The following is a 22,285-nucleotide window of genomic DNA, read 5'->3' as shown; positions in this document are numbered from 1 at the left end:
ATTTTGAAGTGAAAGCAGGATAACCTATACGATTGAGGCTACTTGTGGAACTAATTTTTGCTGTAACGCTAAGAAAAGCGTTCACTTGAAAATGTAAGGTGCTGGTGGTTGGCATTTCTCCACCTTGCCGTACTTGTGCTGTGTTTGTGCATCCATGCTCCCTCCGCTCCCTCTGGCGTCAGCTGCGGACGCTGGCAGCTCCACTGCTACCAAACTCCAGTCCCTGCCTTAAGTCATGTCACAAGTGACTGTTAGTGACTTCAGGCCTTTGATTTTTAGGTTGTACCGCTAACATGCTGGGGAAAAAATGGGTTTTATTGTTTGAAGATCCTTTTAAATTAAATTGTTAGTCATAAAACAGAGCTACATGAAGACAACTGTACAAACAAAATTGTTTTTGAGACATTCCTTTATGCTGAATTGCAGCCTTTTATAGCTTAATGTATGATTTCACCAAATCACTATCGCTACCAAGTAATTTTTATGGACACGCCCACTGAATTTACAATGTCATTATGCTTGTTTCCTGTGTCTGGGCAGTTTTTTCAGATATATTTAAGGTAGTTGAGGATAACTAGAAAAAGTTTGCTATAGAAAAGTGGAGAAAATACAGTAATGCTGAAATTGCTAGCTTCCAAATTTAAAAGCATTAATCAACGTGATCTGATAGAGAAACTCAGGCGGCTTGTAAGTGCAAGAGTAAGGATAAATGAAAGGTGTTTATCTGATAGCTATTGAAAGATCATTTTCATCCATTTTTGAGTTTTTCTTATAGTGTTTGTATCTTGAACAAACTGCGTGTAAAAGACTGTCACGGAGGCGGAGCACCTGCCTGGCTGCAGGCTCCTCTTCCAGCACTTAGCACAGCAGAAAGCTTTCTGTGTGTTGGTTTCATGTCCCCAAGAAACCCTGGTGTGGTTAATGCTTTTGACTAATGTCAGCATTTACTAAGGACTGTTAGCCAGAAGATTACACAATGTATTTTAAGTGAAGTATTTGGTTTCAGAAAGGGAGAAGATGCTGAAGTCTTGTAAAACACTGAAACTCTCTTCAGTAAGCAAAAGGTTTCACTGAAACAAAGCATGGGCGTTTTCTGTAGCGCCTATTAGAGTATTGAATAACTCCATTTTTATTCACCACATCAGGTTTTCAAACTGGTCAGGTGTAACCTTGTGCAGAAGCACAAAAAATCACTTAATTAGAGGCACATGCATTTTCAGCAAATCTAATGAGAAGGAAAGCTCCAGGACTTAGGAAACAGATCCAGAGAGCTTAGAGGCCCTGAGGATAAGACAGACAGTAAATGGTGAAGGCTTGGTTTGGTTTGTGCTTGCTAGCATAGCGGTACCTCATTCATCATGATTTCCCTCCCAGGAGTAGGTAAGTATGATGGAGTTGTGCCATCAGCTCTCTGTCCTTGGGAGTCTGAGATAGCTCATGCACAGACGTTTTTCTTTCATACGGGTGACGCATTTTCCAAGGGAAGAAATGCTTCTTGTATACGCAGACCTTTGGCTCTAGAGGTACCCATCCCAATGGTACACACAGTCTGTGTCAGGTCTGTCTGCCATAATTCAGTAGCGTGGTGTGCAATATATTGAGTACTCTGACATACAGGTAGATGATCAATAGAAGTTGTTAATAGAGAATTACTTTCTTCTGAATGACAGCCAGAAGCGTGGAAAGCAAAGCGGTGCTTGTTCTCCTACCCATCCTTACTTGAAAAACAGACTTCATGGGTCAGATAGGTAGGGAATAATGCATGCGGTCAGGTAGACCGATTAAAGACTAAATTCTGCTTTGATGCAAGTATAAATAGGGTGCAAATTTGTGAAAGTCAATGCATATTGGGTCAGCTGTCCTGGCTATGCTCCCTCCCAGTTTCTTGTGCACCTCCTCACTTGCGGAGTATGGGAAGCTGAAAAGTCCTTGACTTAGTATAAACACTGCTTAGCAACGACTAAAACATCAGTGTGTTATCACATTATTCTCATGCTAAATCCAAAACACAGCACTGTACCAGCTACTGGGAAGAAAATTAACTCTATCCCAGCCGAAACCAGGACAACACCCAGGGTACTTTCAAAGTGGTTGAAGTCATGATTTAATTAATCAACAGCAGATTTCTTTGGAAGCTTTTTGTGTCTAATCCCATTGTGCTTAATGCCATGGACTGGAAGGGCCTTGTCTCAGTCCCTGTGGGCTTAGGGTAAGGATGAGAACGGTGATTATTTTGCTCAGTGGAGGAGTTGGCCCAGTTGGCTGGGCACTGATCTGTCTCCCGTTCCACTGGAGCCAAGAACTGGGTGTGCAGCTACAACCCTGCAGCTGGTGTGCAGCTACAACCCTGCAGCTGGTGTGCAGCGCAATGAACATCTGCTTTGTGCTCATCCTTCTTTTTATCTGAAGTGCCATTGCCCTGGGAAAAATATTTTTTGAGAAGCTTCTTTTGACTATTATGCTTCAGCCACATGTGTGTTAAAATGCTAAAAAGGCTGTTAATTTTGATTTGCAGTTTTGATTTGCCTTGTTTTTGAACAATATAGACAGTAAAGCTGCTTAGAGTGACTTGCAGGATGAACACTGGCCTCTCCAGAGGTGGAAAAGACAGAGACTGACTCTGTCCCTTGTGTCTGTGATACTTGGTAACACAACTGGAAATGCGTGAGATTTCAGAGAATGAAGAGAACAAATGTTCTGTGAGTTACAAGTGTGCTCCACGTGTCCTTACTGTGCTGTTAAAATCTGGTCAGGATCTGCTGTGGAGGCACGCCTGCCTGCCTGCCTTCTGCTGTCCCCTGTCAGCAGTTGATGGGGCAGCACACGCTGAACACTTCTGCAGTTACCTGACGTGGCACTCGCACTGTGCGTATTTCTTTCATCTTTCATGTTTCTTTTGCAGTTTCCAAGGCAAGGCTTACAACAGACACAGCAGCAACAACAGACAGCGGCACTGGTCAGGCAGCTCCAGAAGCAGCTCTCTAGTAAGTGTGTGTGTGCATAGATGTACATAAATATATATGTATATTTGAATATGGAATTATCTTTCTGGAGGTGTTCTGCCTATTTAAATGCTGCCACATATACATGTAACTAATTTACCTACTGACAGCTGGTTACCCATCCCAGTAGTGGCGTGATACCAAAATTCTGGTGCTAGTGCATCCCACGGATTTCTGTTGGTCTCGAGAAGCCCGAGTCACTGGGCTGGTGGCCCAGTCACAATTTGCTGCGTTTTTTCTCCCATCACTTCTATAGTCCCACCGCAGGTGAAGTCCCCGAGGAAATTAGCACCCCTTGCATGCATTAGATAGGTATATAGGGGAATGTATTGACCGTTGTTTGCTGCTGCTGCATGAAACACAGGTATTTTTCTGTATTTCTGTAGAGTACAGTCATAAGGCACAAACACTTCCCTTTGCTTTATCAACCAGGTAACCAGCCACAACAAGGAGTGAACCAGTACGGGCATCCTTCACACTTCTAAATCAGAGATGGAAGGGAGACGTCATGTTACGTTTGCACTGAAGAACAGAACATTCAAAATTCAATGCACTAGTTATTGCTAGAAAGCAAACTTTAGTTTTCTTCTCTTATTATTTCAATAATTATTTTTCGTGCTGCAGTTGATGTGAATATGTAACAAGGTGGGTTTTTTGGGTTCGGGGATTTTTTTGCATTTAACTAGATTTAAATGTATGGACTTGTGGGCCTATTTGAAGAATGTTATTGCAGATTTTATGAATTTGGTGCTTTTTAGGTCCTGTTACTTTTAAAGAGGACAAAGAATGCTGGATTTATTTATTTGTGGGAAACACTGTGTGTGTGTGTGTGTTTTTTGTTGATTTTTTTTTTTTTAAAGAACTGCACTGGACCAAACTACTGAACTGAAAGGCACTTCCGATTTTGGCATAAAAGTTAATTTGTTCATTAAAATGTTCACCTCTTTCTTTGTTGGTAGAACAAGCATCAATTTAAATTGTGTTTATTTGACTGTAATTTTCATATGCACTTTATAAAGTTCCTTGTTTAAAGTACCAATTTTCTCTTGCTCTCATTGTGGTAAGAAGGTGCTGAAGTGGGTTTATTGCTTGTATTAGAACTTCTTAAAGTTTATATTAAAAGCCACAATGTAATGTTAATAAACCTACTAGAAGTAGCAGTGTTTCATATTTGGTCTTTTTGATGTAAAGTTCACTGGTGATCAATTCTAAAGGAGTGCACGACATAGTAACAAGGATTGAACAGTCAGAACAGGTTTTGCTCTACTCACGTAGCGAAATCTCTAAGTCCTGGTAAAGCCTCACAGGAAACGAATCTCCGTGTCTCGCTTGATGCCTTCAGTAACAAATCTCGTACCAGCTTTCACAAAGTGAGGGTGGAAAAGCCACCAAAGTCCTTTCTGCGGTTTCAGTGCTGCCGTAGCTGACAGCTCTGTGTGCTGAAGTCACCCTAAATGAGTTATTCCTCTTACCTGTGTCTGCTACCAATGTTGTACGGTAAGTATTTCAAATTCCGGGTTTGAGTCTTGATGGCTGGGTGAGTTTCAGCGGCGTAATGTGTTATGTATTATCAGCGGAGTGCAAAACCACAAGTAAATTATAAATCACAATTACTACAAACAAATGGTTATTATTCAAACCTGTTCAAATATGCCATAATTTTGCTCGTATTAGAATTGAAAAAACAGAATAAATTTATTACTATTTTATGTAATTTAGGAGTTAGTCTATACAATTTTTATTTTTTTTTAAATGCATTCATTTTGAAAGTGGAACATGCAGGGTATTTAAAATATACATAGGAATATTTTTCCTTGTTTTGTATTAACTCAATTTGCTTAATTTACCGTACAAAGAGTTTATAGATGGTATCATAGTCAGGTGTTCTGTGGGGAGGGGGGAAGACTGCACTGCGCAAGCTTCAGAGGACTGTGGGAGGCAGTACGGCCAGCTAATGAAATAATACTCACTACACGGAAATCTGTAGAAAAGTAAATTTTGATTGGCTTTTACAATAGTCAGGTAAGTCTTGCTCATGTAAAAATTATTTCTGTTCAGTTTGCTTTAAGGAGGTTTACTGTTCTTCGTAGTAGCTAAAGCTATTACGGATATTAACCAGTGAGATTCATGTAATCCAACCATTTTGTGGCTACTGCTCCATCAACACTGTGGAAGGAGGGAACGCGCACACAGCAAACTGTATGTGGTTGACATGAGGAAATGATCAAACCAGCACAAAAGCAATCCCAGCTGAGGTTATAGTCTTAAATAAAAAAAATCTAAAAATCCCCAGGTTGATTGTGGTGTGGTTAAATGAGGTAGAATCTGCATTTAGCTCTTGGCACTTGAATACTTTCTCACTGATGAGTGTCTTGTGTGCTGATCAACTGCTGCTGAGAGATGTTAGTGCAAGTGGTTCAGGTGCTGCTGTCACGTTAGCACAGAGGAGTTTCATTGCGGACCCTTCTTCTAAGTGGTAGATCGTACAGGCCCAAAAGAGACGTGTTACCGTTCTTGGATTTTTTATTACTTTAAATGGTGTAAAGAGCTGGAATTGTTCATGAGGCAGGGGACGGTTAAGCTGAACCCTTCATACATCCATCAGAGACTCTGTAATGGATGAAGAAACCGCTCTCTTCCAACAGCCCTGGCTTCAGCCGTGCAGCCTCTGGTCCACTCCAGCGGGATCAGGCAGTGCCGGGCGCCGCTGGCTGCGGGACTAGCTGGGACTGTAGGGACAGCGCAGTTTCTTTCACGATATGCATATGTCCTGAATTTGCAAATTTAAGGGGAAAGGCTGCATTGCATGTATTTTCACCCCTCTGTCCTGACATTAATCTCTCTCTTAGGAAGCAAGAAAGAAACTCTGAGCTTTAGTTACTGGCTTAATCTTTTAAAGATTTATTTGACCAGTCCAATCCGTGATTCATTAGTGTGAAATGTGTAGGTAACAATTTCCTACCATGGTGAAGGCATTTTTCCCTCGTGTGCAGAAGGTTGCTTCTTAGACCTGTCTACTGAATTGAGAAATCAGAATTCTAAATTTATATGCAAATTGATGCAATTGTTTTCTAGTGAGAAATTTTTAAAAAATGCTTCTGTGACAGTAGGAAAATGATACCAAGCTAGAGTGTTTCTACATGCGGTCCGTACACTTTTTCTAAACAGCGCTAAACAGAGCTTACTCTCTCATTTAAAAATGAGAACAAAGTTGTTCTGTATGTGCCATCCCAAAGTTTTGCAAAAAAGACTGTGTGAAACAGAGCTGTATTATTAGAAATGCTTCACTACTTGTTTCACCATTGACTGTTTACTAAAAAAACATACTAAATATTCAAACATATTAAGAAGGTAACCTGCTGCATGACAATAAAATCTTTGGTTCTCGGATACTCTTTATGTGATCCATGCTCATGATAGTCATACAAGGTGGACAATATTAAACTAATATGAAAAAGTCTATCCTTTACTGAAGATCTCTAAGTACGTTTCCAGAAAAGTAATTTTTTTTGATATTCAATGTTTGCTGGCAGAGCAGAAGTGCCTTAAGTTTGTTTTTATTTAAGTCGGTTCAATCACTGAAAGAGCCAATGCTAGATAAATAATGCTAGATCTAATTCTCCCCAAGCCTTTCCTCTTTTTTTTGCACGGTCATTGCAGACTGAATACTGTAAATGTATTTAGGCACTTACATGCCTATGGCTGCCTTTGATTAAACTTACTCCAAGAATGAACTCAGTCCAGCTGCAGACTTTGTTAACAATCATCCGTGCTGTATTTCTTATTTCAAATGACGTGAATGTATGTTACTGTGAAATCGCTGCCAAGATGGTTCTTCGCTGTGCACTTGTACGCGCCAGAATCTGAGGGTCGGGGATTCTGGATGAGTAATGTCCCGTGGGGATGAAGCAGTTCGCTCCCAGACGCTCGGCCTTGGTTACCCGTAGAGAGTACTGAGTGGTCAGGCAATTCCCAGGTAATTTCTGGTTTTGGTATTCCCAGTGCTATGCAGTGGAGCTGAACTGCTGCACCAGGCATCGTGTGTATGGTCTGCGGTGGTCTGTTCGTAATCCTCGGGGGATAGGCTACAATAACGACAGGAACAGTTATAGAGGAATCTCCGGCATTATTGTGGGCCTTACACACATAATTTCCTCGGTCGTGAATGGCGGCTTCTCGTATAACCAAAGTACCGTTTTCCAGCAGTACGTATTTCCTGTTAATCTGCGGTCGATCCAGCACGTAGCCACCTGGCAGAGTCCACGCTGTATTTGGTTTGGGACTCCCATCAGAGAGGCAGTGAAGCGACAGTGACTCCCCGCTAATGCCCTTCACTGGCCCCGTTGGGTGAGTGAGAATAGTGGGCTTCTGGCCAACCTCCAAGACGATCAGCTTTTCAATATAGCCAACTTTATTCCTGGCAGCACAGCGATACTTTCCTGCTTTGTCTCTGTCAGGATTATAGATGGTGAGGGTACCGTTGCTACCTGTGAGAAACTGGGAAGTCTTGATGCCGTTGGAAAACCATGTGCCATTAGGCAACATCCAGCTTATGTCAGGTGGAGGGTTTCCGTCCACAGAACAATTCAATGTGGTAGTTTTTCCAGGTCTTGCTATTATTTTTTCATTGAATGGATTTTTAAACATCGGTCGCCTTAGCATTTCTAATACCTCCAGCTGCACCACCAACATACTCTCTCCCCCATCATTACGTGCCACACAGATAAAATCTGCTGTGTCAGAAGGCCTTATGTTCCGAATCTCAAGTGTCCCATTTTTGTGTACTACAATCCTGCTCCCATAATACGGAGCTGTTAGGAAAATATTATCAGGCATGATCCACATAATCTGAGGGGGAGGTGTCCCTTCTGCCCTACAGTCAATTTGTTTCTTTGAATGCCTCACTGCCGTCACTTTCATGATTGTTTTGTTCACATATAAACCGTTTATGATAGGTGGTTTAGCAACAACATCCAGTTTATACAATTTTGTATCATCCCCTCCAGGATTACGAGCAACACACATATACTCCCCGGCATCCAACAGTTTGACTTGACCTACTGATAGAGACCCATTGACGTGCAGGAAGTGTCTGGCTGTTGACGAGGAGATCATGTCACTGGAAGGTAGCAACCAGAATATTTTTGGCTTGGGTTCTCCGGCGGCTTCACAGTCCAGTAATGCCATATCTCCAGCTTTCACTTTAACGTATGTCTTGTAATTGTGCTTTATCTGAGGGGCTGCCATGACGACCGTGATGCGTATCTTCATTTCATCTCTTCCCAGTGTGTTTTGAGCGTAGCAGGTATAATCTCCTCCTTCTGTTACTCCAACTTTGTTGAGATACAGAGTTCCATTGTCAAAGAGGACGTATCTGCGAGACCTGCGTCCACTGTCGTCTGCCAGCATTGCATTATTGATCACCGTCCCATCTGGCAAACTCCAGGATATTTCTGGTGCGGGTGACCCAGAGGCCTTGCAGTCCACTTTGAAATCTTTCCCGTATGGCACCAGTTTCTTGAAATACTGTTTCTGGTCAATCTTGGCTGGTTTCATTGTGATGCTGACTTTCATCAGTATCAGATCATCTCCAATTTTGTTTCTTGCGACACACAAATAGTCACCTGCATCCTTTTCAGTAACTGCCTGAATAACCAAAGATCCATTGGGATAGACATGGATTCGACTTCCCATTCTGTTGTGGGGGGAGAAACAGGAAAAGAATTACGGAACGAAACGCTGGAGGCGAATGCTGAGCACTGAAAGTGACTGACAGTGTTAACAGCACAATAGGATACTGTTGCGGTTTAACCCAGCAGGCAGCTGAACACTACACAGCCCTTCACTCACTCCCCACCCCACCCCCCAGCAGTGGGATGGGGGAGAGAACTGGAAAAAAAGTAAAATTTGTGGGTTGAGATAAAGACAGTTTAATAGGACAGAAAAGGAAGGGAAAATAATAATAATAATTATGATAAAAGAATATACAAAATAAGCGATGCACAATGCAATTGCTCACCACCTGCCAACCAGCCAGTTCCTGAGCAGCGGTCACCGCCCCCCAGCCAACTCCCCCCAGTTTATGTACTGAGCATGACGTCACATGGTATGGAATGTCCCTTTGGCCAGTTTGGGTCAGCTGTCCCGGCTGTGCCCCCTCCAGCGTCTCGCTGGCAGGGCATGAGAAGCTGAAAAGTCCTTGACTAGTGTAAGCACTGCTTAGCAACAACTAAAACATCGGTGTGTTATCAACATTATTCTCATACTAAATCCAAAACACAGCACTGTACCAGCTAGGAGGAAGAAAATTAACCCTATCCCAGCCGAAACCAGGACAGATACAGAAGCTCTCTCCAAAGGCACTGTGTCCACATCACCTGCAGACCCAGTAGGTTATAACCTGATGGAGCCACCACTTTTGTTGTTATGTGGATATGCACGTGCTCACTGACTCTACGTAGGCGCGCAAAACTGCACGATGCCGCCTCTGCCTTCCTGAAAACTGTTCTGTGTACAAATGAGCCTGTTGAATCTTACGTCCCTCATCCTGCCAGCCTCTGCTCCTCTCCCTCACACTTCCTTCCCCTCGCAGACAACCTGCAATACTTGTCCCCGGCCAGGGGCAGCTGTCAGTGCTGCTGCACATTGTCCAGAACGACACATGGCACTGAGTGATTACTCTCTGGCTGCCTTTCCTGCAGCAGGGCACGGACTTGATCTCCCTCAGCCCAGCTGCAAGTTCTCATGAGCCTGCTAGGAACATCCTGATGTGGACTGTCTCTCCCAAAGCGAAGGTGAAGTGTTACTGTGGGAGGGGTTGGGGGGGGGGAGACCCTCAAAGGTAGAGGGCCTTGGCAGAGACTACAGAAGCTTCTTCCTCCTGAGTCCTACTTCGCAAATCTCTTGTAAATAACTTTTCCTCCTATAAAACGACCAAAATTCAGCCAATGTATGATTAACATCAGTTTCCTTAACTCAAACAAGACTTGTATCCATTTTGGTAAGACCTCACACACTTACGACAATTGATGTGGTCTGTTATTAGACGTATAATAACAAGCCATCACCACAGATGTTTCACCACTGTTAAACGTTTAAAAGTTAATTTAGTTCATAATGTATTGTTTCAGTGATGTAACAGTCTCTTATATGAGCACCAGAGAAGACAGCATTTGAAGTTTCAAAAAGGTGTGTGTGTGGGGGGGGAAGACTCCTACCTGTTCTCTTGTAAATAACTTTTCCTCCTATAAAACGACCAAAATTCAGCCAATGTATGATTAACATCAGTTTCCTTAACTCAAACAAGACTTGTATCCATTTTGGTAAGACCTCACACACTTACGACAATTGATGTGGTCTGTTATTAGACGTATAATAACAAGCCATCACCACAGATGTTTCACCACTGTTAAACGTTTAAAAGTTAATTTAGTTCATAATGTATTGTTTCAGTGATGTAACAGTCTCTTATATGAGCACCAGAGAAGACAGCATTTGAAGTTTCAAAAAGGTGGTGGTGGGGGGGAAGACTCCTACCTGTGCCACTGGTCAACAACTGCCTTAGAAGGTAATCTCCAGATGATCCTGGGCTTTGGCTCCCCAGTCGCTGTGCAGTTCAGAAGCAACTTATCCCCAAAATTCAACTGAGTCATTTCTTGAGAGGCGGTAGCTATTTTTGGAAGCGTGTCTCTGTGTTCCACCACGAGGCTCACCACCCTCCTTTCCGAGCCAGTCGAGCTTGTGGCTATGCACTCGTAATTCCCGCTGTCAGAAGGGACGATGTTGCTGAGGTGGAGGGTACCATTGGAGAACAGGAACAGCTTTGCATTTACAAACTGCAGAGGCTTCACCACTGTGCCATCAAAGAGGACCCAGTGGACAGTGGGCTGAGGATTCCCTTTCACGGTGCAAGGGAGTTTCAGATTTTCCCCCATCATTCCTTCAACACGTTGTCTCTTCTCTTCCAGAATAGTGGGAGGTGCCGCGATGACCTGCAGTTTTACAACCAGCGTGTCAGTGCCCGCTGGGTTTTTAGCCATGCATGTGTAGAGGCCCCTGTCGTAAACAGTGACTTCCTTGATAATTAAAGTGCCGTCTGGTTCCATGTGAACTTTGTTATTTCCTGCGGAAGAGTTGGAGACGTGCGTTTTATTTGCTAGAACCCACAAGACGGTGGGCGGAGGCCTGCCCTCAGCTCTGCACTTCACTGCCACGGGCTTTCCGGAGTGAGCGGTGAGGAGCTGCCACCTGCCACCAATGATGCGGGGCGGGTAGGCCACTACCGACAAGGTGACCAGGAGCCGTGCTGTGCCGTGCGGGTTGGCTGCGGTGCACAGGTACTGCCCACGGTCCTCCAGGCCTGCCCGGGTGATGGAGAGCGTGCCGTTGGCAAACACCATCCATCTGCCATCGCCTCGGCTTTCCAGAGCATCAGTCCCTAGAGAAGTAAGGGGACAACAGTGCAGCACGTCAGAACCTCTCTCTTCTGTTTCTTTTTACTCAGTCGCTGAAAGCACTTTCCCTATCCTGGTCTACTTTGCCCAAATAACCAAGACACTACTGATAAGAAAGAGAGAAATAGTAGTATTTTGCATATACAGTGACAAAGCTTTAAAGCAAAAACAGAACTTAGTCCTCAGTAGAGACAAAGTTTGGATAAAACAGATGGGGCTTTACATATTCAAAAATATTTTGGCATAGCTTTAACTTGATTTGATGGTTTGTTACCACAGACAAGATTTTTCTTTTCACTTGTCCCACTGTTCTGAAATAGCAGGTAACATACAATAAATATTGAAATCTTCTCACAATAAGCACAGAATTATAGTTAAATATAGATTTTTTTTTAATTTTATTTTCCTAAAGAACTGTTTCATAATTAGCAGTAAGACACTCCAGCAAGTGTGCTGGGATACCTTTCTTTTTCACTGTTTCAAAGTTCATCTTTTCACTCATATTTCACAGTACTCTTAAATTAAGCAATACTTGAGTTTGGCACACAAAACATCTGCCAAATACAAGACTATAACAGAAGGCAAATTCTAGAGAGGTTTATCAAGCATACCTGACGATATCTTGGTCCACTGTATTGTTGGATGGGGGTTACCAGTAGCTTCACAAGGAATAAAAGCATCTGAATTAGCTAGCACAGTAAAAGCAGCTAATTTTCCTCCAATTATTCTGGGCTTTGCAAAATGATTTCTGCTTAAAAAGTCCATGGCTATAAGACTGTTGGTGGTAGTTTCTCGATCTTGTCTCTTTTCAGACCAGCCTTTGACAGAACTGTCCTTGTCCCTTCCCCCCAGAGGAGCATACAGAGTCGTGACCTGTGATGGCTTCAGTATGGTCAGTGTATTGACAGTTAATGTGTTGCCTCTCTCTGTGACTTTAGCAGAGGACTTCTGCCGGAATTTGATTTCACCCCACGGAGGCGAGGTGGTTCTTGCAGTACGTGCAGGTGGCACAACTGCTGTTAGGGCTGGCAGTGGGGTGGGATGCTGAGGGCTGGGAGGAGAGATGTCTCTGGATGCAGCAGGAGCTCTGGTACTTGACTCAGTTCTTGCTGGGAATGTGGGCTGTGCAACATGGTTTTCTTGGATAACTCTCTCTTCCATTTTCGGGTGTGATTTTTCACTTGCCGTTGTGGTGGCTTTGATTTGCTGAGCAGGTTCTGACCCAGATGTTGCACTGACTGTGGCAGGTCGCGCACTTGTGGCACTGAAAGGCTTTGAAAGCAGTGGTGTGGTTTGGATTGGTGTGGTGGGGCTCTGAGCAATACGACTCTTGGGTGGTAATGTGGCTGACTGGATGTTCCTCCGTGTGACAGGGGTCGCTGATGTCTGCGTGGCTGCTGCAGGCATGTGCAGAGATGCGTCTGGTGTGTTAAGGATCCACAGCGCTGGCATTTCTGTCGCTAAGACTGCGCTTACGCTCTCACAGAGAGGTTTTGCAGATGTAAGACTTGTAGGCATAGTTAATGATTTAACTGTTGTCACGACAGCTGTGGCTGTATTCACCGATGGAATTGCTGCAGTGCTCTGGCCTGCAGTCATGCTTTGTGAAGTAGATATTTTAGGGGGCCTCTTCCTCCTCTGACCTCTCTTTCTTCCCACTCTGAATGTTTTACTTTTGGTGATTTTGTTGTCAGTTTGAGGAGTAATAATAGGTATAACTGTTGGCTTCAAACTTGTTACATGCATTTCTTTGGTTGCACTAGTTGCAGGATTAGAGTAAGACTGCAGTTTTGCAGTGGGAAGATGTTCTTCTGAGTTACCGTTGCCATAATGAATGGGTTTGTTTAAAGACAAGAAACCACTGCTGTGATTCCCACCTGTTGACACAGGCGTAAAGTGCAAAGGAGACATTTTGGACATAGACAATGCTGCCGTAGTTCTAGGAAGCATGGTCGATACCTCTGTTGATAGAAACATGTCTGTCTGTTGTTTCGGTAGCTTCTGAAGAAGGACCTCTTTTTGTGCACCATTTCCAAAGAGACGTTCCCAAGTAATTTCTCCTCTTTGGGAATTTTTTGCTGAGGTTCTAGGCTTAATGCTGGGTGAGACTGATTCAAGGGTAGAAGATATCTTAGTGCTTATGGTATGTGTAATTTCTGTTGTAATATGAGCTGTATGGATTGCTGTTGTTGGTCGTCTGATACTAAAAGGTTGGCCTCTATCAGTATTTGTCTGAAGTGGAGCACTGGTCTCTAATTTCCATTGAGGAGTATCTTGAGTGCCTTTTGTAAATAAAGGCATGACTGTTGTAGTGGCTTTTTGCCTTGCACTAGCTTTGTTTTCCTCTTCCCTGAGGAATGCTGTGTTTTGACGAGTACCTGCTGGGTGCTCCAATGGCATATTCGTGGTAGAGGGGGAGGACAGGGGTGCTTCTGGGCTAAATGGATTGATGGAGCTGCTTAAATTATTTAAGGTTGGTAAATTTGATACATATTTCATATTCAGTTGAACATCTGCAGACACAGCTGTACTTCCTCTGACAGATCCTGGCCTCCCAAAATTGTATCTGTGCTCTTTCATACTTGGAATATGCCCTGGTCTAACAATTCGTCTCCTACCAGAAATTTTCCTTCGTCTTCCATATTGCTGCTGGGCCTGGGGTGTCCGAGTTGTAACATCCTGAATAATCTGAATTTGCTGATGAGTAATGAAAATTGAGTCCAACGGCGGCTTAGGAGTTACTGGTTTCTGAGTACTATGAAAATAAACGTAACCAAATTCAAGACTTGGTTCACTGACTGTCACTACAGATATCTGATGATCTGTTTTGGTGGAAATCTTATCAATAGACTCAGTAAAAACATGTAGCTTGTCCTCTGCGTTTTGGGAAGTTACAGACTTGCTGGTGTCCGTAACATCTGTCATAGATACAGATTTTAAATGCTGGTTATTACTTTCCCCAGAATATACCAACCTTTGCCCAGCAGGGAAGAGTGTAGATGTTCTACTTGCTCCATTTGATACAGTTGATTGTTTTATACCATTTGCTGATATTTGACTTAAATCAGATCTTTCCCATGAGTTTGTAATTGTAGGTTTTAGATATGTTTGTGGCTTTCTGCTGTCAGATGACACAGACTGTGAAAAAGGAGAGGGTAGGGGAGTTACTGCCTCTGCAACCAGCAGAGAGGTTTTCCTAGCAGGGGTGTTACTGGTGGTCAACTCAGGCCCTGCAGTTATCACGCTTTCCATTGCTCTCTCCAGAGCAGATACAGTGGCTGTCTCTGTTACTGGTATCATGAATTCTTCTTCTGGAGATATGAGATCACCTGATGTTTCCTCCTCATCCCTAGGTACTTTTGAGAACTTACGGACCTGAATAGGTGGTTTTGTTGCAACTTCTCCTCGTTTTTCTATCAATGTCGAGTTCCTCTTTGTTTTTTCCAAAAAGGCTGCCCAGCGCTGCGGATCGACTCTCCTGGCTGAGGAAACAAACTGTCTTCTGTGTCCTCTAAACCGCCTGCTTATTTTGTCCCTGTAGTGCCTGGAAGTCATTTTCCCGTAGCTGTTCCTTTTATGTGCACTCTGTGCAACCCGATTCCTGGATGCTGAGGCAGCAGATCCCCGATTAGCTGTCAAGGTAGCTAGAGTAGCTACAGGATGTTTCTGTCTTGTAGCAGAGGCCAGCATTGCATTGCCAGAGCCATTGCCCTCTTCCCATTCTCCCACAGCTACATGCTTTTTCTTTAGAGTGGTTTCGTCCTTTCTAACTAGTACTTGGAAAACCAAAAGATCAACACCATACTGGTTGGCTGCAACACATCTGAAGTAGCCACTGTCTCGCTCTGTTACCCCTTGTATTCTCAAGGTACCGTTGTCAAAAATATGTTTGTTTCTTGCAGAATGATGAAGAATCACATGCTCAGGTAACACCCAGCTAATGGCAGCATCTGGAACAGCAGTGGATGTACAGGGAAGGTAGAGCGTGCTGCCAACAAATGTAGAAAGTTGGGCTCCATTTACACTGTTGTGTTCCACGTAAGGATCGACGACAGTAATTCTGAATGTGAGAGTATCTGCATCATTGTAATTTGTGCCTATGCAGTGATAAAGCCCAGTGTCAAAAGTATCAGCTGTCCGTAACGTGAACGTTCCAGTTTTAACTACTATGATTCTTCCATCCTCACTGATATAAGGAGCTCTAACTTTGCTTCCATCAGCCAATATCCACTCTATTGCAGGAGCTGGTTCGCCAGTTGCTTGGCACTCCAGTTCTACGGTCCCCCCGACTAAAACAGTGTGCTCCGTTTGTGTTTTGTTGTTCCTGGAGATGATGGTCCAGTTATTTCTCTCCTGTTTTTTGTCAGCACTGGGCAAAATAATCTGAGCATCTGTAAAGTATTGGATGTGCAATGTGTTAAGCGTGGTTGCTGTCCTGTCTAGCTGTAATGCCACTTTGCTTTGCATTAACCAAGACGGTTCAGCTCTCAGTTCAGTCTCTATATTGGTAAAAAGTTCATCTTTTTCAGAGTAGATTTGTTTATATTTGTAAAAAGGCATGTTAGTTGCTAGGACATTCCTTTCCAGTTTTAAGGGAGAATTACTGTACAGTGCCAGTATGCTCCATAGCTGCTGAATATGTTCATAATCAATGCCACACACAAGAAATGCCGAGAATGATGTTTTGAGTACTGTACTGTTGCCATCTTTGTCAAATGAGATGGGAGACATTTCTTTAGGTTTTTGGATGTCGCAAACCAAGTTACCTCGACTTCCTGCTTGGTCAGTCATGTTCAATATCATGGATCCTATAGGAGCTATGAAGTCCTTGGGAGATACGGAACTGAAATCCCCATCATCTGGTACTGTGAGGTTTTTAAATTTCAGGGAGTCATGTATGGCTGGCTTAGTGCAGGTTAAAGATGCAGAAGGAATATCCACTAAGCTTTTCCCTTTATGATTTTTGGGACTAGCACAAACTGGGCATTGCTGAGCACCAGAACTTCTGTCTTTTTTGCACTTTGTAACATCTGAAGGGGAGAAAAATGCAGTAAGCTTTTGTGATGCAATTTTTAGTATTGATAAAGACATATAGCTACCAGCAAGTTGTTCTCTTGAATAAAATATTAACAAAGTTTATCTTGAAGTAACCTATGAAAACCTAAAGTACCCTACGAAAACCTATGAATTTTCTCTGATGAAACTGCTTAAGGACTATTGCTATGGCAGCTCAGTATGGCGCCCTTCTGTCCCAGTGGTTTTACACCGTGCAAGGAGGGCTCTGCTGTGGTACGTGGCCATAGCTTTGTTCTGAGAGACACAGGCTCTTGCACTTTGGGGGTAACACTACGCTACCGTGTGCAACCTCTACGCAGGGCAGCAACAGAGAAAGTCCTTGAGTCCCGTTCCTTATTTCTTTTTGAAGAGTCGAGTGCAATGTGGCCTTCGCTCTTGCCAGTTACATAAAAATTAGCTTCCTTATTCCCTGTGGATTCTCCTGGTGCACAGAAACTTTGGACTGGCCAAGGAAAACATTCCATTAAGGAAAGCTGCACTTGGGAATGGGTTAAGACGACTAGATTCATTTAATCTGGGAAACTGAATGGTATTAATCTGTTTATCCTGATTACATGCACCTACAAAAATCCTGTCTTCCAGCTTTTTCTGGGAGAATAAATAAATAAATAAAGGAAAATTACCTTTATCAAAAAGAGTAAGATGCTATAACATGATTAAAAAGCATAAACAAAGTCTTCAGCTCACCTGGTCTCTCTTTTGCCCATTCTGCAAACCACTGTAGATTGCAATCACAGGACCATGGGTTTCCATGAAGGTAAATGCTCTCTAGCTCAGACGTGTAGGAAAACATTTCTTGTGGTAGTGAAGTCAACACATTGTCAGACAAATATATGTGCTTCATGAAGGATATTTTAAATACTTGGCTATAGCGCAAGGTGACAAAAGTATCTGGATGCAGCTGCTTAAGTAAATTTCCTTCCAAGTGGACCAACCTCAGTGATGTGAGTCCATAGAAAACGTTGGGATGTACAAATTCAATTTTATTGTGGTCCATATGCAACCGTACCAAGCTCTTTAGACCATAAAAAACATCCTGCTGAAGTACTCTGACCTTGTTATAACTCATTTTTAAGACCTGTTGATGAAAAAGTAGTGAGTGTATAATATTAACCCATGTTATACTGTTGTAAGACTCCTAACAAATTTTGATTGATGGTTACTCTGTGAAATGAAAGTACTTCACCAGACCAGTAACGCAAGTGATTGGAAAAACTTAGTAGAAGGAATTATTTTTAAATGCAATGTTAGTTGCAGGACTACAAGGATGCCTTCTTGTTCCAACAGTCCATCAGGGTGACACTTCTGCAGCCACTTTTACAAAACGCAGTGACTAAAACACAAAATAAAGCAATGCTTATTTCCCATTCAAAAAATCCCAGTTAAACCACGCTTATGAAAAGGGCAAGCAGAATTTGACCATGAACTGTGGAAATGATTTTTGTTCCAGCCAGTGTTATGACTGGCTGGATGCATCTGTATAAAGATGCATGCTACAGTCTATTTTGTTTGATGTTTAACCAACAGAACTGCTAGGTGTGTCCCCAGTTTCAGGATTTGTGTCACGTGAGATGTGTACTTGCCAAAACTCAACTCTCAGGTGCTATTTTGTTGCTGACAGGTTAAAAGTCAAATTCGTAACTATGAGATGAACAAATCTGGCACATTGCTGAAGTATTAAATACGGTACCCAAGACAGCCTTTTTGTTGTTACTTTTCCTGCTAGAATTACATTGTTACAGTCACGAATTCTGTATTTTGAAAATTAACGGGAGAAAAAGTACAAAATCACAATAACGTGCAAGTTTATCTGCCAAATACAATTCCATTAAAACTATCTATAACTGTGTTGCTTGTTGATGAGGGAGGAAAAGCTATACAACTCCATAAAGCTTATTTTATTAACTCAGTTGCAAGGAGTTAACAAGCAACCTTTCAGGCACAGAACTCCCCTTTGTGAGGGTTAATGAAACCTGAAGACCTGTATGCTCCAAAGCTTGTCTGCTTTCTGCCTTTCCTTCCCACCCCTGCCCCCTAATCCTCTAAAACCAGCAATTGAGCCAATACCGTGTTTTCTGTCTGAACAGTTCAAGTGTCTCATGTTCTTAGTTCATCACAGCTACAACATTATTACTTCTCTATAGCAGTTAATAACAGCTCTAGATGGAAATTTAGCTGGAGAATAAGTGTTACCTGTACATCGAATTAGTTGGGAATGGTTGTTCCTAAATAATCATGTAAGTACTGCTTTATATATGAATACCCACATGGCACAGTGAGATACCGAGATAGCTCCAGAATCCCTGTATGACACTGTAAATTTACTAATTTTTACAATATACATAAAAATAGGTAATATTTTATAAATACGTAATATTTCAGTTAAAGAACAAAACAGGCATCGAATACTACATTTTAAAAGTCCACAAATATATGTTAAATTATAAAACCAAGGAACTGTAGTTTTTTTAAAGCATTAAAATGTTTATATGTAATATGTTCAGTTTCTGTTCAGTAGGAGCCTTTTTTTAACGAAGGAGAGAAAGGAACAGGACTATACTGTACTGAAGGGAAAGGGAAATCTGGATGGAAAACAATCCTCAAAAAAAAAAAAATTACTGACTAACAAATTAACTAAAGACAAGTTTCCTACCACAGATGCAGTACTCGGAGCTCTGCAATCTTTCTCTCTCGTGTGAAAGAGAGTTTCAACTGCAGTTGCCCGTTAAGATATTGCTGACAGGTATCTACCAATATGTTCATCACACTCTGTAAACTGTACCTGAATGCCCACCTGGGAAGGCAAGACATTTCCCGTTAGGATACTGTATCTTGAAGGCCCTCGTCTTTCATGTGGATACAATAAGAAACAGGAAACCAAAATGCTACAGACCGCTGGTCTGCTTCCATTTATCAGTATTATTGCATCATTTAAAAGTCGTAACAAAAATTAAGACTAGGTCATCTCCTACATTTAGTTCTTACCTGTAATGAATATAAATCACTGAACACCTTATCAGGGATTGTATTTATCTCATTGCTGTGCAGCATCAGTAACTCCAGTTTCTCCAGGCCAGAAAAATCTGTTTCCATCAGTTTAAGCAAGCTGTTGTAACTGTAACAAACATTTCATCCCAGACCTGGGTTTAGTCAAACAGCTAAACTTCACAAGTTTTAAAACAAACAAACAAACAAACCCAAAACAACAGAACAACTCTTTGGAAATGCATGAAGGTAGATAGCACTTCTGGTTGCTAAGGGGAAATTTTAAGTCATTCCTTCATGTTAGCACAAAATTTGGTGACTTTTCCAGGGCAGCTTTCTGAAGACTGTATTCACAGTGGATAGGGAAAATAACTTCAAAAATGTGCAGACAAGAATGCCAGTTTTGGGCTTCAGTGTTGAAGAGCAAGGAGCTCCTCTAATGGTAGAGCTTGGTGACACATTGATGCCTCTTTCAATCGAGGGCTTTCCCAACACTGCGGTATCACAGAGAGGTCCATGAACAAAAGAGAGCCTCCTTTGCTGTCCCCTGAGAACTAGGTAAAACCAAGGGTACTGGGGTGTGACCCTCCTCCTGGGACCTGAATGACGACGGCTGTGGCTAGGCCGTGGTGCAGGTGGGTTCTGCAGAGTGTCTTGCAGTCCCTCCCTGGTCCTTGGCTGGACTATGCTGTCCGCCCTTTTCAGTTGTACATCTTGAGTTTTATTTTCACTCCACAGGTGTTCAATGGTGCACACTACTTGTTAATGCAGACGTAGCCTCGGCCTCCCCTGATTTCCATGAGCATACATACAGTATGGATAGTCTAGGCTGGATTTAAACAGGGAACCAAAAATGAAACAGAGAGCCCTTTAAGTGAGAGCTGCACTGCTACAGGAGGTTTGACCAGCAGTCGTATCTAAGTCTAGCTAGCGTGAGTATTGACAGTGGTGATGCTATGCTATCCCAGAATTAGTAGGTATTGTGTAAGCCTCGCAATTGCCGAGTACCTATTCTGTGATGCCTTTGACTTTGTGACTACTATCACACTTGCATGACCTGATTAGCTAACGCAGGGACTCTGCTCATGCTGGAGTCACACCTCCTATGCCCCGTGGTGACAAATAAATTGGATTAATTCACCAGTCAGATAGATGGCCTTTCTGTAGTAGTAATTAATGTATTTCAAACACATGCCCCCACCTCAGGTAACCCATAGTCCTCTAAAAGTACTGGTACTTAATTGTAAGACTTCATATACAGCACTACTGGACAACATTGACAAAATCAATGGAAGGAAAGGGCAGACAGGAGTCAGGAGCTGGGGGTCTGGATATGCTGCCCGGAAGCAGAAGGCAGATGAGGGAGAAGACTTCAATGAAAATTTCCTTTTATATTTTCTGCATACACATATGGACGATTCAAAGGTTATGCGTATCAAAAGTGATGCCAGGATCAGTCAAATATTGCTGATTGGTCTCATCATTTGATTATATGACAGAGGACACTTGCTGGAAACTGCGTTAACGGGCCAGCCAAGCCTGGGTATAATCTATTCCCTGTTCCTTTTAACCACTCACAGAGCGGAACCAGTTTGGAGGGTGAAATATTCAGACAAGTGTTATTTCCCATAAACTCAACAGACAAAAGCATAGCATTGTGTGACATTCTAAAGTCACAGCAAAGTCTCTGAGGATTTTAATACACATACTAATTTTCCAGCCCACTGTCTGAGCTCTGAACTATCTTCTCCCAGAAAGAATTCTATTTCAGACTCCTTCTGAGTTCCATGTTACAGATGCAAAATGTTTGGGTAACATAAAAGAATGCATTTAAGTTCAAAACTTTTTGAAGTTCTTACATGCCCTGTGACACATCCCCAAAATTTCCACTTAGTGTTGGTGGTCTTAGGCTTTGCTAGCTGTGATTGCAACCACTTCTGAATACTGCAGAACATTAAGCTCTTAAGATTTATTTATTGCTTTGGTTAATTTTTAGCCCTAAGTCTGGAAACTCTTAATTATTGCTTTGCAAAGTGTTGAAAGGTAACCGGTCAGAATATTTAAAATCTTGATGTTAAACATACCCCAGATTGACGCGCTCCACGTTTGGAGGGATGTGCGGTGGGATGGCTGTGAAGTACCGGAATGTGCAGTGCACCTCAGTGGGGACGTAGCAGGCGCAGAGCCTGGGACAGGCGATACTGCCGGGGAGAGCAGCCAGGCAGGCACCAAGGAGGGTCCCCAGCCACCAGGGTCTGCCTCTGCGTATTGCCTTCATCCTGTAGGAAAATACTACACTACCATCCTCCACAGCAAAAGTGAACAAATGGATTCAGACAAGGAAAACAAAACGCACAAGCATTTATAGTGACATCTGTGTTGTGTTGCTCAGTTTTAAGCTACAAGAACAAGAATAATTTTGTAACTTGAAAGAAAAACCAACCCGCAAAACAGACCCAAACCCCTTGGTTTTCCCCGCAGTATTTAGATCTGTGTAATGGTCTAAAATTCATTTTAAGAAAGAGCCTCACAGTTTCTTTGTCTCAGTGCGATGTTCCCCATGAGTTGCTGCTTACAGGTAAAGTTTTAATTTTTGAAGGAAGCAAACGTGGAAACTAATATTTGGCTGTCGTTACCTCATGACTCCGGGTATGCAGAGTGTTTATAAATCTGCTAGCAATTTATCCTCGGGAAAGAACACGTCAGCTCCTTTCTTGCCAGTAATTATTCCAAGCAAAATTAACTAATTTCAAAGCCCGCGCGCAGAGC

At 42.6% G+C, this 22,285-nt stretch overlaps 2 protein-coding genes across 2 annotated transcripts in view; one reads left to right on the top strand and one right to left on the bottom strand.

The window, feature by feature from the left end:
* The window catches only part of LOC103899171 (mediator of RNA polymerase II transcription subunit 12-like protein), a gene marked incomplete at its 5' end in the record, with an annotated part of 44,625 nt that extends 40,765 nt beyond the window's left edge, over window positions 1–3,860 (top strand). The window contains 2 exons of the mRNA XM_019472008.1: window positions 2,903–2,984; window positions 3,435–3,860. Of these exons, the coding sequence (XP_019327553.1) occupies window positions 2,903–2,984; window positions 3,435–3,487 (135 nt within the window). The remainder of the gene's footprint in view (window positions 1–2,902; window positions 2,985–3,434) is intronic.
* Window positions 3,861–6,788: 2,928 nt separating this feature from the next.
* IGSF10 (immunoglobulin superfamily member 10) lies at window positions 6,789–21,794 on the bottom strand. The gene is made up of 6 exons (XM_009279374.2): window positions 21,601–21,794; window positions 19,517–19,646; window positions 17,219–17,609; window positions 12,067–16,485; window positions 10,539–11,439; window positions 6,789–8,697 (listed from the first exon to the last, which is right to left on the bottom strand). Exons 1-6 carry the CDS (start codon window positions 21,792–21,794, stop codon window positions 6,789–6,791), a joined length of 7,944 nt encoding a protein of 2,647 aa, XP_009277649.2.
* Between the last annotated feature and the right edge of the window lie 491 nt (window positions 21,795–22,285).

This window comes from Aptenodytes forsteri, unplaced genomic scaffold (assembly GCF_000699145.1).
Source record: "Aptenodytes forsteri isolate BGI_AS27 unplaced genomic scaffold, ASM69914v1 Scaffold299, whole genome shotgun sequence".
Classification (NCBI taxonomy): domain Eukaryota; kingdom Metazoa; phylum Chordata; class Aves; order Sphenisciformes; family Spheniscidae; genus Aptenodytes; species Aptenodytes forsteri.
Note: the sequence above shows the minus strand (reverse complement) of the source record. Positions and strands in the feature narration are given on the sequence as shown.

Bases quoted from the DNA above. Each gene is read 5' to 3' on its own strand.
- IGSF10 (XM_009279374.2), bottom strand. From the start codon at position 21,794: ATGAAGGCAATACGCAGAGGCAGACCCTGGTGGCTGGGGACCCTCCTT. The intron at 11,440-12,066 runs GTATGCTTGATA...TTACTTCTCTAG, and splicing joins GTGGACCAAGATATCGTCAG to GGACTGATGCTCTGGAAAGC. The intron at 8,698-10,538 runs GTAGGAGTCTTC...CCCCCACAACAG, and splicing joins GTTGTTGACCAGTGGCACAG to AATGGGAAGTCGAATCCATG.